At 46.6% G+C, this 15598-nt stretch overlaps 2 protein-coding genes across 2 annotated transcripts; both read right to left on the reverse strand.

The window, feature by feature from the left end:
- Nucleotides 1-1368: 1368 nt before the first annotated feature.
- On the reverse strand, nucleotides 1369-5235 carry LOC116498418 (keratin, type I cytoskeletal 16-like). Its single transcript, XM_032202684.1, has 9 exons — nucleotides 5007-5235; nucleotides 4714-4958; nucleotides 3874-3956; nucleotides 3565-3721; nucleotides 2969-3130; nucleotides 2722-2847; nucleotides 2387-2613; nucleotides 1717-1817; nucleotides 1369-1388 (listed from the first exon to the last, which is right to left on the reverse strand). Exons 1-9 carry the CDS (start codon nucleotides 5233-5235, stop codon nucleotides 1369-1371), a joined length of 1350 nt encoding a protein of 449 aa, XP_032058575.1.
- A 5135-nt stretch (nucleotides 5236-10370) lies between these two features.
- Nucleotides 10371-13782, reverse strand: LOC116498535 (keratin, type I cytoskeletal 15-like). The gene is made up of 8 exons (XM_032202854.1): nucleotides 13312-13782; nucleotides 12453-12535; nucleotides 12122-12278; nucleotides 11769-11930; nucleotides 11374-11499; nucleotides 11039-11265; nucleotides 10793-10881; nucleotides 10371-10390 (listed from the first exon to the last, which is right to left on the reverse strand). The coding sequence occupies exons 1-8, from the start codon at nucleotides 13780-13782 to the stop codon at nucleotides 10371-10373; spliced, it is 1335 nt and encodes a 444-aa protein (XP_032058745.1).
- Nucleotides 13783-15598: the final 1816 nt, after the last annotated feature.

The raw sequence follows: 15598 nt of genomic DNA on the forward strand, positions 1-15598 counted from the left end.
TCTGCATGGATTGTAACGTGTGGGCAGTTGGATGCTTTTTTGAGTGATCCAGTGTTATCTGAAAAGATGATATTTAACTGGCCTGAGTCTGTTTGCAAACCAAAGTACAGAGCTATTAGACAGAATAAAAAATGCTGGTGATTTCTGTGGTGTTCAGGGAACAAAGAAGGCTTGTGAGACCCACCCTATTCGTTACAGGGCGGCCCTTGAATCACTCACCTGTTATGTGGCGGACCCTGTTCAGCTGCTTTCTCAGCCCTCTGCAAATGAAAGACTGGAACATAGATTTGAAAGTCTTAAATGAGTCAGTTCACCAGTCTTTCTTTCTCTGTCTAGCTCAAATAATTCAAGTGTGTGACATGAAGTGGAGCAGTTTTAGTAAAAATGGCCATCCAGAGCACTGTACAGCCATGGAGCCAGGGATACACTCATACGAGATAAAAAAACCCACCTCAGGTCTTTTGTTTTGAACCATCAGATAAAAGACAAGAGCCCTGATCTTCCACCATACTGGGAGGAATAATCTTAGCAGCTGACCTTTGTGTTACAAGGGGTTCTTTGCATACTTGTCCCTGCCTGATCTAATCATTGCTTTTATTGAACAAGGCTGGTTAGAGCCCTCCCCTGAAAGCTGGGAGAGAGGGCTGCCTGAATGAGACTGATGTCTTGTTCAGTCACCCAAAGACAAATGTTTTAGATTTACCAAATTCTTCCTGAATTTTACCAAATTAATCCTGGTAGTTTCTGTCAAGCTACAGAAGCAACAATCAGCTACTTGCACGCACATCCTTTGCAATGTACACTGTGAAAAAGGGTTTCACCCACCCTTTTTCTTCCCCATAGGTGTCACTCTTGAGTTTAATCTGAATTTGGACAGGAATTCATTCTTTAATAGTTTATCCAGACATTGTCTGCTTAAATCGGATATGCAATTTTCTTTGGGGCTATACTATATAATATAACCAACTGTAATTTTACTGTGAAGTCTATCTCAATTGTCCCACCTACATTAGAGGATTTCTGCAGCATTAATATGCCAAATAACTCGCTGGACACACAGGTTTCTTTGCATTGCAGAAAAGTAAAGTTTTATTAGAGGCGCTGTTACCAGCAGAAAGTAGATGCCAATGGCCCTGCAGATTACTGTATGAAGATTACAGTGACTGCATTATGAAAACCAGTACAAAAGGAAGAAGTAGATAATTTTAGGAGAGTCCTGGCAGTGATTCCTTGGCTTAATGAATGACATCTGTAGCTCAGTCTGTGCGCTGGGTAGGCACACGGTGCACGTGCTGTGTGTTATCACTTTGTACCAGGGGCTGCTCAGGTGGAAGTAGGAAGATCAAAGACCAGAGCGTTGGTGGTGTCTTAACACACTCTTGACTGCCCTGTGGGAGGAAAGAAGAAATGATTACTTTGGTTGAGGGGGAAATCAAGAGTCTCCTGCAGCACTGGCATTTCAGATTTAGCCAGTATTTAAATGTCCATCCACTTTGCAAGAGCACAGGCAAGAAGCTTAGCCTGTTTCTGTAACTGAAGCTAAGACAGCCTGAAATTAAAAGATTTGATTGCGAATCATTTAATCCTTGTTATAAGTGCAAAAGTGGAAGCCATACCACAAGGGTTAATATTGACAGGCAAGCAGAGGTGAAGTACAAAACATGAAAGCCGTGGGGCTGGGATAAATGAGGATCCTCTTTGGAAGCTGTTTCTTACCTGACTTCTCAACAGACTGCCCGTGAGAGTAGGAAGTGGAAGAAAAGGAGTGGGAGGTTCTTCCTCCTTGGAGAGAGCCTTGGATTGCTCCTTGAGGCATTCTGTGCAAGGAGAGGAGTTTTAGTGAAGGGAATGATAAATGTAGTCATGAGCAGACAGGCTGAGACATGCTGGGCAATCCATGTAACAGTTGGACTTTCCCTGGACCTTACAAATATTTCTTTCTATCTTTTCATTTCACCCCCTTCCAGCTACATACTGTGAGAAGCTGTAGAAGCAGAAATGACAAAAGGCTGTACAAGTGTAGTTCTTCTACTCTCTCAGTCCAACACTGCTAGCTGCTATGCTGGCTGAAGGCAGTACGGGAGTTTGGCTTTGTATGGTGAATCCCTTATGGAATTCACTCTGAGCAAACACGCCAGGAGGGGCTGGTTAACTGACAGCACATCAGTGTATATACAGGTATATATCAGTGGGTATACATGCCCCACTTCATCTATTTGATTATTAAGATTGTGATACACGCATTTCAATGCAGATACTGTGAAAAAATGTTAGATTTAGAATACAGCCAGGGACTGCTTAAAACACTGTGCTCTGTCCTCTGCAAGTTTCACCAGACAAAAGACTGTGATGGAATTTATACCTCATTTACACCCAGGTTACTTACACAATGTCTTGCTGTCCCTCCTGCAGCAGTGCCCGGTACTGAGCGATCTCCTGCTCCAGGCGGCTCTTGATGCCCAGCAGCATCTTGTACTCCTGGTTCTGGCTCTCCATCTCGCAGCGGATGCTGGCCAGCTCCTCCTCTACGGAGTTAATCTGCCCTTGGATTTGTTGCAGCAGGCAGCCGTAGCGAGATTCAGTTTCTGCCAAGGAGTTCTCCAGCGAGTTTTTCTAGGAGAGGAAAGGCAGGAGGGTAGCACCGGAGCTCTATGTCCCCTGCCCGACGAGGGAGCTTCCCGTCGCGAGGAGGAGAGAGCCCAATCACCCCTGCCCCAGTACCGTGCTGAGCTGCGCCTGCAGTTCGATCTCCAGGTTCTGCATTTCGCGTCTGAGTTCCGTGAGCTGGTGGCTGCTTGTCTGGATGTCCTGGCTGCTGGAAGTGACCTGTCGGTTGACCTCTTCGATCTGCAGGAGCAAAGCACCAAGCACATTGAGAGTTAGAAAATCCCCTTGCAGAGCAGCTGGCTGGCTGAGGGTCAGGTAGGCAGCAAGCCTCCCCCTTTGCTTGGCCCCTCATGGAGCGTACCTTGACTTCATACCACTGCTCAACCTCTTTGCGGTTCTTCTCAATGATCTGCTCATATTCGCATCTCAGGTCATTTAGTATCTTTGTCAAGTCTTCACCAGGAGCAGCATTGACCTCCACGCTCACGTCACCACCAGTCTGAGACTGCAGCAGTCTAAGTTCCTGCAGGGAAAGGAGAAGAGAAACAAAGAGCACCGGTCATTCCTTCTGCTGGGGACAGCAGGTGAAGCAGTATTGAGATTCTCTTGGTGGTATTTTAAACATGGAGCACCGCTGAAATAAAACTGAAGCTGAAATATAACGTGGATGTTACTGGTTTGAAGATGCACTGACATTGAGAGGTACTACTAAACAAAACAGTCCTATCAACTTATTTTTTCTTTCATCTCCAGTGTGTGATCCAATATGGCTGATTAAGATTTTGGATATCATAGCCATAAAGGTTTTATTTTCAGATTAAGCTTACTTATTATGGCTGCAATTCATTTCACACTGCTGTGTATTATAGCCTGTCCAAACCTGTGCTACCCAAGAAAACTTGTGTCTGAAATACATAGTATTTGGTCATTAGTACTGTGTAAAGAACTAGTTCGTACCTCTTCATGGTTTCTCTTAATGGCAATCAGCTCCTCCTTCAGAGACTCAAGCTCAGATTCCAGTGAAGACCGAGTGTGAGTCAGTTCATCCAGAAGATTTCTCAAGCCATTGATATCAGCCTCCACAGTTTGACGGATGACCAGCTCGTTCTCATACCTTTTACCACAGAAGAGAGAAGCATTACACATGCATTTCATTACAACCTGTTGGCTTGTCCCTTCCTCTTGGGGCAGGGCATCATCTCCTGAATTCCTGAATCTCATAAATTCAAGACAGAAAAGACACGCAGGGTTCCCAGAGATACTCACTTCATTCGGAAGTCATCAGCAGTCATCTTGCTGTTATCAATCTCCAGGAGCATCTTGTTGTTGTCCACAGTGGCAGAAATGATCTGCAAAAGAGGAAGTTGGAAAGGAATCTGAGTTCAAGACATGGAAGAGGAGAAGAAAAAGGAGACCCAAAGCTTTGAGAGGGCTTTGTTATGGATCTTAGACTTGTTTCTTGCAGTGATGCAGGAAGTCATTGAAATACCATGCTGGTGTGTGCTAGGTTTTGCCTATACCAGACATGTTGGCCAAAGAGCATTCTGGTGAAGGAAAGAATGGAAGAACATTTATGCGGTGAGGACGCCGACACCTTTGGGTTTGTGCACTCAGTGTATAAGGAAGCACAGTCTTTGTGCCTGATGAATTTGTGCCATTATTGTAAAAACTGGCTGTAAGGAAAGGCCTCGGTCCATCCAGGCATTTTATATAGGAGTGTGCAAAACCACAGGGAATTCAGATCTTGCAGTCCTTGCAAGACCTTTGTGCTTTGGCTTTGCACTGCATCCAGCTGAATGGGATGGGAGTGGTGGGGAAAGAAAGCTTGGAAACACCCCTGGAGCTGCCGGCACAGCGCGGGGTTTAAGCTGCATGCACTAGCAGGTTTGGGCTGTGCTCCCCGAGCACAGCTGTGCCCTTATGGGTTGGTGAGAGCTTTGCTTGATGGGGAGCTAGGCAGTGGGCTCAACTCTGCAGGCTTCTGGCTGTTGGGCAGCATCAGGCTGGCCCCGAGCTCCCTGCCAGACCCCAGGAGCCAGGGCAGAGGCAAGGCCTCACTCTGGGGCATTAGTGCAGGCCAGAGGCATGTGCGTTGGTCTGACCTACCTGGTTCTGGAGCTGCTCAATGGTCTGGTAGTAGGCACTGTAATCCTTTGAGGCAGTGGGAGCTTGCTTCCTGTACCACTCGCGGATGTGGTGCTCGAGCTGAGCATTTTCTTCCTCCAGCCTCCGCACCTTGTCCAGGTAGGAAGCCAGGCGGTCGTTGAGGTTCTGCATGGTGACCTTCTCATTGCCACTCAGCAGGGCGTCTCCCCCCATCCCAAAGCTTCCTGCAAACCCACTACCAAAGCCTCCTCCCATCCCAGCACCGAAGCCTGCTCCCATCCCAGCACCGAAGCCTCCTCCCAGGCCCCCAGCGAAGCCCCCAGCGAGGCTGCCAGCACTCATGCCCCCCCCGTAGCCGATGCTGCACACTCCCCCCGCAGAGCTCCCCCCGCCTATGACGGAGGAGGCATATCGCCTGCAGGACACGGAGGAGCTCCGGCCACCACTGCCACCACCGCAGATGCCTCCAGCTCCTCCGCTCCTGTAGGAGGTACTCGATGTCCTCTTGATGCTGCAGCTCATGGTGGAAGCTATCAGATGTCCCCAAATGCAAAGCCCCTGCACAGCTGGATAGAAGAAATCAGAGTGCTGCCTTCTGCCCTCTCCGGTGCCTTTTTATACGGTTCTGGGTGGGTGTCACCTCTCAGGCAGCCCAGCTTCCCATGAGGTTTGCCAGCCGGAGTGCTCACGCCAAAAGTGATGTGCTAAGGGGAATTTCTTTTGGGACCTGGGACAGCCCTCCCCATAGGTATTGTGTGTGCATGCTGATTCACAGAAAGCATTCACTGTAATTTTGGGTGGGTGGCTGGCTGTTAGATTTTGCTTCAGATAGTATGTTGCTGGCTACTTAGGGAGTGAAACTTATTTTAATAATTCCTCTTTGATCTTTGTAGTCATTTCTTTTTTGTCCTGAAAAGAGGTGGTGAAAGCACCACCTGGTTACTGTTTTTTATTTTCATAGATGGAGAAATATGAACTCGGGTACCTGAATTTTGCCTGCAGAAGTGCAGCACCTGACATTTCTGGAAACAAAATCTCTAAAAGTTTAGGTCCTGTCTCACACAGAAAACTTATCCTGGGTATTTTCTTTCAGAATATTCAGTGGTAAGTCTCTGCAGAGGAAGCACTGCAGAAGCAGTAGTTCCCTTCTTACCAAACTCTGGTAATATCACCAGGAAATAATCCAATGCCTTGCCAGAGTGATGGACGTGCAATAATGTTTTAATTAAAGTTGTGATTTTGTATATTTTGTGCTGATTTCCATTCAATCAAAAACTATTCTGGACAGAAATAGATGGGTAGAATGTATAAGGCATTGCTGACTGTCTTGGGAGAGAAAAGTAAAGGGACACAGCTTTTAACTCAGCAGAATGAAGGCGTAGATGGGGTCACCTTGCTCTGATGGGAAGAAATAGCAGCGCCATTTCAAATACGGACGATCCTACTGTGTATGTGGGAAGGGTTGTCATCTGCCTTTCAGTGCATGCAGGCTGGAAACTAGAGAAAGGTTTTTATCCCTGGGAGGCAGAAGGGTCTGGAAGGTGCCTCCACTGTGGGGCTTTTGATGGGAAGGAGAAGCAGTTGTAAGACTGACCCTGAGCGGTTTGTGGTGGTGATTTTTCCTTCACATAGTGGAGTCCCAGCTGTGATGACCCTTTAGGTCCCCAGTGCCTTCTGGTGTGGCACGGTGGCACGATCGCAGCCTTTCTGTCAGAGAGCAGCATGTGATGAACCCTTTGGAAATGGAGTTTTGCCATTAAATCACTTTGGGAAAACATCAACTTGAAGCTTGAAAGACAAGGGGCCTCTTTACATGGGAGTTGAGCTTTGATGGGAATTCAGCTGTGTTTGGGAGTTAAAATTACCAGTGCATTTTGCTGGTTTCTTCATTTATGATCCTACTTGCCCACAGCTTGAAATTGTGGCTGGGGCAACATTTTTTCTTTTAGCCACAGCAATTATGAGCCCCATAAAAGCTACTGCTACATGTTATAATTGACCGAAGACTCATGGAAAGCCATTTGCCCTCCTTCTTGATACCCCAGCACACGTTTCATAGATATGATGAAGATAATTTAATACTTTGATCTTCATAATTATGATTGTTCCTTTATTAGTAGTCCCTAATTATCTGCACGTCAGAACCAGTTGCTTTGCATATATAACTGAGACTGAGTCATTATTAAAAAGAAAAATTATTTTCTCACAGGGCGTGATTCCTTAGTCATATTTTCCTCATTACATTGTTGAAATGCTCTTTTATTCTTCCCTATGAGATGTTTATTGCTCAGTGGCATTGCTGCCAGAGGTGTTGATTTTATGTCGTCTTGGTGCTGTTGCATCATGACATCTGACCCAACAATTCCCAACATTTCCCAATGCTGTAAGTCCATGTAATTCCCTACCATCCACAGATGCCTTTTCCCTATCCCTTTATTCCTTTTTTTTTTCTTCTATTTTTTTTTTGAGCAGCTGATCTAACTCCGTTTAAGGCTCTAAACGTATCCCCAAATTTAACTTTTAGTCTTTCTATCCTGTAACTCACTGCATTTCCATGTCTCCTATGCATTTTTGGTCCACCCCACTGTGCTTTGGCCTGAGATGGCTGCTGGCAGGCAGTTTGGAACAGACACACCGATTTGCTTCTCAGGGCAAAAGAGCAACTTCTCGAGGTGCTGTTAGCACTCATAATCCTTGCAGTGACAGAAAAGGGTCGGACAGTTCATGTTGTGAAGGATATAGGGGCTCCTCAGCAGTTTGAAGAGCTCTGAAATCACTTCTTGCCCTGGAAGACCTTTTGCTCACAATCAGAGAAGTTTATCTGAAGTCGCAGTGTTATGAAAACTTTCCGAGTGCTGTTTACTCCCTGGTGAAATTGGATGCAGAACCACAAGCAGATGCTCTGAACTGGCAAAAGAACCAAAACAGGCGGTGGTTTTCACAGGAGCCCCGATGCTGGTGCTGGATGTGTGTCTGCAGTCACACAGGAGGGAGAGGACAACCTCAGAGACATTTACTGGTAATTAAGTGTTCTGCAACAAATGAGTCAACTTTCGTCTTGGTCAGAAGAGCGCTGCTCTCATCGGCTTCATCGGGAACTCCCATCAGTGCATTCCTCAAGCTCTGCCCATCAGCATTCAGCATCTCCGATCTGGGAACTTCGTCAGCTTGCTCAGAAATTAATGGTTTCCATAGCCCAGATTCTCTTCTGATTTTTCTCTTATGTGACTGCCTGAGATGGACCCGTATACCTTGGACACATAGTAGAAAATCCTCTTAAATATCAGCTGTGTTAATTCTACAGTCTGAGTTGTTAGACCAGTAGTCCTTCCTACCACTGAAAAAATAAAAGGATTCAAGAGTAATTCCCAAGAGAAATGAAGCTTTTCCAGTATAACAGTCCTTTCCTGTTCTCTTTCTAACTCCCTGCTGCAATATGCTGTCATTATCAACGGTGTTAGCTAATTGCATGTAAATTCCTCACTGCCAAAGCCCTTTTCATTCCCTGGAGATCTTTTCAAGACAATGCTCAGCCTGCGTTGCTTTTTCTAAAGAATCGTGGCTGAAGCAAAGGAGGTGCCAGGAGCAGGCAGCGGTATCGAGGCACCTGCCAGCGTCTGCCCAGGTTTCTGCAGCACCTGCCAGCCCGCGATGATGGCAGCGAAGCATGCTGTGCTTCTGGCACACCTGGGGCATGTTCCATGCCTTTTTCCTGGGACAGCCCTTGCTCCATCCCTAGGTGGAGATTGGAGCCTCGTGACTCAGTGGTGACAATAAAAATTGTTCTGTCAGCTTTGGGAGGCCTCCAGCAGAGCCCCAGTGCTGCTGCAGCGACCGGCAGCTCCGTAGTGCGTCCCCTCCTGTCAGGCTGATGATTTTGCATGCTTTGGTTTTACAGATTTGACTGGAGATTGCCATCTGTTCACAAAGTCCTTGCACTCTTACAAATTACTCCAGAAACAGGGAAAACGGTGTGTATGGCAGCGCTGGTGTTCCCTGGGGTTCTGTGGCTGTGGAAGGCTGTATTTTGGTCATTCTGAGGCTTCTTTACACTTCTGGAAGACCAGAGGGGAACAAAATAACCTTTAAGTGCTTACTTATATGCATTAATTGGAGTCCAGGTCTCCATAACCCTGCTCAAAAAGGTGTCTCCACAAGAGGCTTTGACTGTATTAAGTACACCTGAGGCGTGAGCGAATTCTGGCAGCCTTTGGAGGTGAAACTCGTGCTTGCATTCGCTTTTCATCCCTTTCTCTATAGTTAAAACCTTAAAGGAGCTTTTTGCTTCGGAGAAGGTCTTTCTTCATACAAATTTCTAATTCTGGCCTGAAAAAAAGTCGGTTTGGAAATGCAGTTTCTCAGCATGAACGGGGATTATCTCCTCTTTGTGGATACTTACTGTAGACTGCGATTACGGTGCTGTGGTGGCCGAGCCAGGCCACGTAATTACTGAGAGAAAACCTAAATAACATTCTTCTAAGCTGTTTATAGTGAGAAAGCCTTTCATTTATTACCCTAACAGAACAATGCCCTCAGCCCTAAGTGAAATGGCAGGTACTAGAGACCAGATTTGATCGGGGAGAAGGGAACAAGGAGCCCTTGGAATGAAAGCTGTCTGATTTTGTGACACTGATGCACACGGTTATGGGTTAAAAAGGGGCTTCACTGTGATCTTCAGAAAGGAACACATACATAAAATATCAATTCTAATTTAGTATTGCCCTCTCGTCTCCAATTGTATTGCATATTCTTTGTCTTCTTAGAGAAGCAGAAACATGCAGCATAGGAAATACTTCCAGTGCATGAAATGTGTCTGATTCCCTGGAAGGTCTTGTAGCAGCCAAGTGATAATACAGACAAAAATTGGGTTCTTGCCATCATAGTGGTATTTAAATTGAAATTTCTACCCTAAAACAGAAATGTTTTTGGTGCATGACACCGAGTGAAACAGGCACATTGCCTTGTTGGCTGGGTTTCCTAACAGGAGTTAGCAATACGTAATTCTCCGCATGGTCAAAGGTGGAGAAATACATGACGTCAGGAAACCTATGTGTGCTGAAGCAACCTGTCCTGAGTCACACTTCCCACAGGAACTATACCAATAATGAGCTGAGCAAAGGCAAAGGTGAACGGATTCAGATGAGTCGGAGCTGTGGCATTAAGCAGAGTTTAGTACATTAATGGTTAATTAATCTTCACGGATTACCCGTCGTTTTCTTTCTCCTTTCCTGTAGCTCAGTGACACCTCCCAGGCATGATGTCCATTTTCTTAAAGCAAAACAATTTGTTCTCAAAGTATGTTACAAACTCTGAAAGAACAACCTGTATTTTATTGCACAGCTTGGAAAACGTTAATCAACGTGTGTTAAATTAAATTTCTGAGACACATTTTTATTTGCATCAAAGAAGTAATATTTATTGGAGGCAGTTTTATCAGCAGAATTTAAGCCTTTAAGCAAGAACCAGTTGACAAAGACAAGTTGAGTAAGACAAGCATTGCAGAATGGAAGAAGAGGCGACGAGGCAGGGGGCCAGGCACTCCTTCCAGATCCTTCTGGTTGCATCGGCTGAGCTGCAGAAGCGCTTGGGTTCCGTCTCTCGTTGTCCATGGGTCACTTCAGTGCATCTTGGAGGATGCCAGCATCACTGCTGTCGCTCTAGCACACTCTTGCCTGGCCTGTGGAAGACCAGAGCAAATTATAGTCTTAAGAGGAAATCCGATTTTCCCTGCTTATCTGACTCTTGTCACCTAACATGCAGTGTTAGCAAGAGAAAAATGGGAGGAGCTCACAAGGCTCCAAGACCAGCGAGACCCTAGGCAATTTCTCAGAACTGTAATTTTTTAATTCCAATGTCCCGAAGAGCAGATCCTGTCCTATAAAGTTTATAATCTGTGTTTTACATTTAGGTAGAGGGAAGGGCAAGACTTGCTGTCTCTTAACCATAGGCTTGTCTGAGACAGAATGGTGATGTTGTTTCTGGGCTCTTCAACCTGGGAACTTTGCCCAGCCCAGAATAAAACATTTTTTTTCTGATAAAATGTATTGTTATCAGGATAAGTGTAACAAACTATTCTTACCTGAAATGTCACCAGTCTGGGAATGAGAGTACGAAGTAGAAGAATAGGAATGGGAAGATTTACCACCTTGGAAAGCTCCCTGGGAGGCACTGTGAAAAGAGAAAAATTCACCAAAATTTAACAGCTAAGCACTGGGTATTCAGTCAAAAAAGATACTGATGTAGCTGCATGCACAAGAAGTCTCTGTAAGAAACAATATGCACAAGGATTTCTTTTTATACCCGTGCTCTAATATTGTATACATACACAATATCCTGCTGTCCCTCCTGCAGCAGTGAGCGGTACTGAGCAATCTCCTGTTCCAGGCGGGTCTTGATGCCCAGCAGCATCTTGTACTCCTGGTTCTGGCTCTCCATCTCGCAGCGGATGCTGGCCAGCTCCTCCTCTACAGAATTAATCTGCCCTTGGATTTGTTGCAGCAGGCAGCCGTAGCGAGATTCGGTTTCTGCCAAGGAGTTCTCCAGCGAGTTTTTCTAGGAGAGAAAAGGCAGGAGGGTAGCACCGGAGCTGTATGTCCCCTGCCCGACAAGGGAGCTTCCCGTCGCGAGGACGAGAGAGCCCGAGCACCCCTGCCCCAGTACCGTGCTGAGCTGCGCCTGCAGTTCGATCTCCAGGTTCTGCATTTCGCGTCTGAGTTCCGTGAGCTGGTGGCTGCTTGTCTGGATGTCCTGGCTGCTGGAAGTGACCTGTCGGTTGACCTCTTCGATCTGCAGGAGCAAAGCAGCAAGAACATTTGGGTTGAGAAAATCCCTTTGCGGAGCAGTTGGCTGGCTGAGGGTCAGGTAGGCAGCAAGCCTCCCCCTTTGCTTGGCCCCTCATGAAGGACATCCCAGTCTTTGGTCCACAGCCCCTGGCTTTCCACCCGTCCTTGTCCCTCAGACCTGGCCTACTGCCCTCCCCACTGCAGCCTTTTCCTTCATGTCCCTCCCTTGCCATGCGAGGGAGATGATGGGAGCACTTCAGCATTGCTCCGTACCTTGACTTCATACCACTGCTCAACCTCTCTGCGGTTCTTCTCAATGATCTGCTCGTACTCGTTTCTCAGGTCATTTAGTATCTTTGTCAAGTCTTCACCAGGAGCAGCATTGACCTCCACGCTCACGTCGCCACCGGTCTGAGACTGCAGCTGTCTGAGTTCCTGCAGGGAAAGGAGGAGAGAAACAAAGAGCACCGGTCATTCCTTCTGCTGGGGACAGCAGGTGAAGGAGAATCAAGGTAGGAAAGAATGATAGTCACATCACATAAGGCTGATTTTTGATATTTAACTTCAGGAACCCCCCAAAATTAAAAGAATATTTCTTGAATGTGCTGTTGATTTCTGGATCTTACCTCCTCATGGTTTCTCTTGAGAGCAATCAGCTCATCCTTCAGGGACTCAAGCTCGGATTCCAGTGAAGACCTGACCAGAGTCAGATCATCCAGGAGATTTCTCAAGCCATTGATATCAGCCTCCACAGTTTGACGGATGACCAGTTCATTCTCATACCTTTATCACAGACAACAGAGACAGATATGAGATGATGACAGTCAACAGCACACAGATTTACATGTCAGTATCCCAGTAAACATGGAGGCACACCACACAACTGTGCAATGTGTTGTCTACTGAATTTGTGAATGGGACAAAAAATACATGCAGTGTTCCCAGTGAGATACTCACTTCATTCGGAAGTCATCAGCAGTCATCTTGCTGTTATCGATGTCCAGAAGCAGCTTGTTGTTGTCCACAGTGGCAGAAATGATCTGCAAAAGAGGAAGTTGGAGAGGAGTTTGAGTTCAAGACATCCAGGAGAAGAAGAAAGGAGACCCAAAGCTTGAGAGGGCTTTGTTGTGGATTTCAGACTCATTTCTCACAAGGATGTAGGGATCACACATGTATGAGAGGGTTAGCTACAAATTTACTTGTAAAGGTAACTCAGGCTGCAACAGAGTGACCTCCAAACTCCTTTTTCTTTTATTCTGTTTCTCAAACAGTTCTCCACCTCACCCAGGGAATGTGTTCATCCCTTCTCCCACAAAGTGCTCCCTCTCAGTCTGTTTACTATAATTTCTTGATACTGATGTAAGATAGCTGTAAGGGAAGGCCTCGGTCCATCCAGGTGGTTTATGTAGGAGTGTGCAAAACCAGAGGGAATTCAGATCTTGCAGTCCTTGCAAGATCTTTGTGCTTTGGCTTTGCACTGCATCCAGCTGAACGGGTTGGGAGTGCTGTGGAAACCCCCCTGGAGCCACCGGCACAGCGCGGGATTTGAGCTGCATGCACCAGCAGGTTTGGGCTGGTGGAGCACTGCTCGGTGCCTCGGGCTGTGCCCCCCGAGCACAGCCATGCCCTTGTGGGATGGTGAGAGCTTTGCTTGCCCAAGAACTGGGCAGCAGGCTCAGCTCTGCAGGCTTCTGGCTCTTGGGCAGCATTAGGCTGCCCCCGAGCTCACTGCCAGCCCCCAGGAGCCCAGGGCAAGAGCAAGTTCTCACGCCAGGACGTTATTAAGGGCTGAAGCCACGTGTGTTGGTCTACCTACCTGGTTCTGGAGCTGCTCAATGGTCTGGTAGTAGGCGCTGTAATCCTTTGAGGCGGTGGGAGCTTGTTTCCTGTACCACTCACGGATGTGGTGCTCGAGCTGAGCATTTTCTTCCTCCAGCCTCCGCACCTTGTCCAGGTAGGCAGCCAGGCGGTCGTTGAGGTTCTGCATGGTGACCTTCTCATTGCCGCTCAGCAGGGCGTCTCCCCCCATCCCAAAGCTTCCTGCAAACCCACTACCAAAGCCTCCTCCCATCCCAGTGAAGCCCCCAGCGAGGCTGCCAGCGCTCATGCCCCCCCCGTAGCCAATGCTGCACACTCCCCCCGCAGAGCTCCCCCCGCCTATGACAGAGGAGGCATATCGCCTGCAGGACACGGAGGAGCTCCGGCCACCACTGCCACCACCACAGATGCCTCCAGCTCCTCCGCTCCTGTAGGAGGTACTCGATGTCCTCTTGATGCTGCAGCTCATGGTGGAAGTTCTCAGATGTTCAGCCCCAAATGCAAAGCCCCTGCACAGCTGGATAGAAGAAATCAGAGTGCTGCCTTCTGCCCTCTCCGGTGCCTTTTTATACGGTTCTGGGTGGGTGTCACCTCTCAGGCAGCCCAGCTTCCCATGAGGTTTGCCAGCCGGAGTGCTCACGCCAAAAGTGATGTGCTAATGAAATTTTGGTCTTGGGTAAGTAATACGCATTACCGTTCTGCTCAAGTATGTCTGTGTTGATTCACACAAGGCATGTACGATAATTTTATGTGGGTGGCTCTTTGTTAGATATTTTTGTAGGATAATACAATATCTCATAGCTTTTATTAATCTGGCAATATATCTCTAGTAATAGGAGTTAATGAAGGCTCCGCCTTGGTTGCCTGTCTCCTTCAGTCTTCAGTGTGGTGAAATTCGGTATTTCAGCCTTTGACTTCCTTCTTCCATCATAGGCAATGAGTCCTAGCTCCGGCAGCCTCCGAGTGGCTCCCCATTCATTACTTTATTTGGAATTTACATTCGCTATTTGAAAATCTGCTTACATTTACTGAAAGAAATGGCTCATTTTAAAAACTGTGTTGCCATGCCTCATAAAAGGGAACATTACACTGGACTTTCTACTGTCTTGTTGCTGCTTAAGTCAAGGAAGTTCTTGCTGGTATTTATCTTTCACTTACTTTTTGACAGTGCAGGATGGTGACAACAGTCATTTTTCTGTTGTAGAAAATTGGGTTCTAGCCACAGAATTAGTATTTTGAAAGGGAAAACATTGAATATTTTCCCATCAAGCAGCTACCGATTTTATTTTAGCTGTTTTAAACGGACTTGTAGGGAACTGAGGGGAGAAATCCCTAATATTTCAGATTTTGTAGTCATATTAAAAATAACCATTTCTCAAAATACACTGTAGAATGATGTAATACAGTTAAAAAATCATTTACATTAAAAGAGATGGTGCCAAAAGCTACATCTGAAAAAATACATTAATTATCTGGACTCGTTACAGTGAATTATGTTTGCCAGTGGTGAAAGAATATTTTGCAACACAAAACAAAGAGTAAGAAACACTTCTGTATGTTTTCCAGTGTCTATGCAATATCAGATCTTCAGTGAGTTGCTTTTTCCATCTTCACCTATGAAGCTTTTATCAAACAGAGAAAAGCCTTGCAGGGAAGCATGTTCTGCTTTCCAGTTGTCCATTAAATACTGGCACCGTAACCCCTACACAAGGCTTTGGCTAGCACAAAGGAAGCCCACAGAGCTGGTGGGAACTGCTGAGAGTTACAACATCAGAATCGGCTTATCCACGTTGAGGGAGGATGAATTCAGCCTAGATTTATTTTCAGGAGAGATTTGGTAGTACAGAAGGAGAAGTAAACCCACTAAAATTAGCAAAAGGAGAATGAGAAGGGATTAGGTTGCCTTACACGTGAAGGTAAGCATCAGAGGAGTGTTTGAATTGCAGGACAGTGTGCCTGTATGTGCCATGCGGCTGTAAAGGAGCTGGGGCTGGAGCACTGAGCAGGGGCACCTTTTAATTTTGCTGTGCTCTTGCTCCTGGTGACTGCTTTTCCCCCTCTGAGACACGCAGGGAAGCAGCACTCCTCTTTGCCAGCCTGGAGCAGCGCAGGCACCGAAGGGAACCAGGCACAGACACGGCTCCTGCCGCCGCGCCTCCGAGCACCGACAGGCAGCTACTTGAAAACAGACGGCTTCAGCCGGGGCGAAGCTGTGTTCTTGCAGAGTCTTCGGTTTTGCGGGCTGGGTTTTTTAGGTTTATTGTTTTGCAATAATTATTTTGTAT

The sequence above is a fragment of the Aythya fuligula genome, chromosome 24 (assembly GCF_009819795.1).
Source record: "Aythya fuligula isolate bAytFul2 chromosome 24, bAytFul2.pri, whole genome shotgun sequence".
NCBI classification, from domain to species: Eukaryota; Metazoa; Chordata; class Aves; order Anseriformes; family Anatidae; genus Aythya; species Aythya fuligula.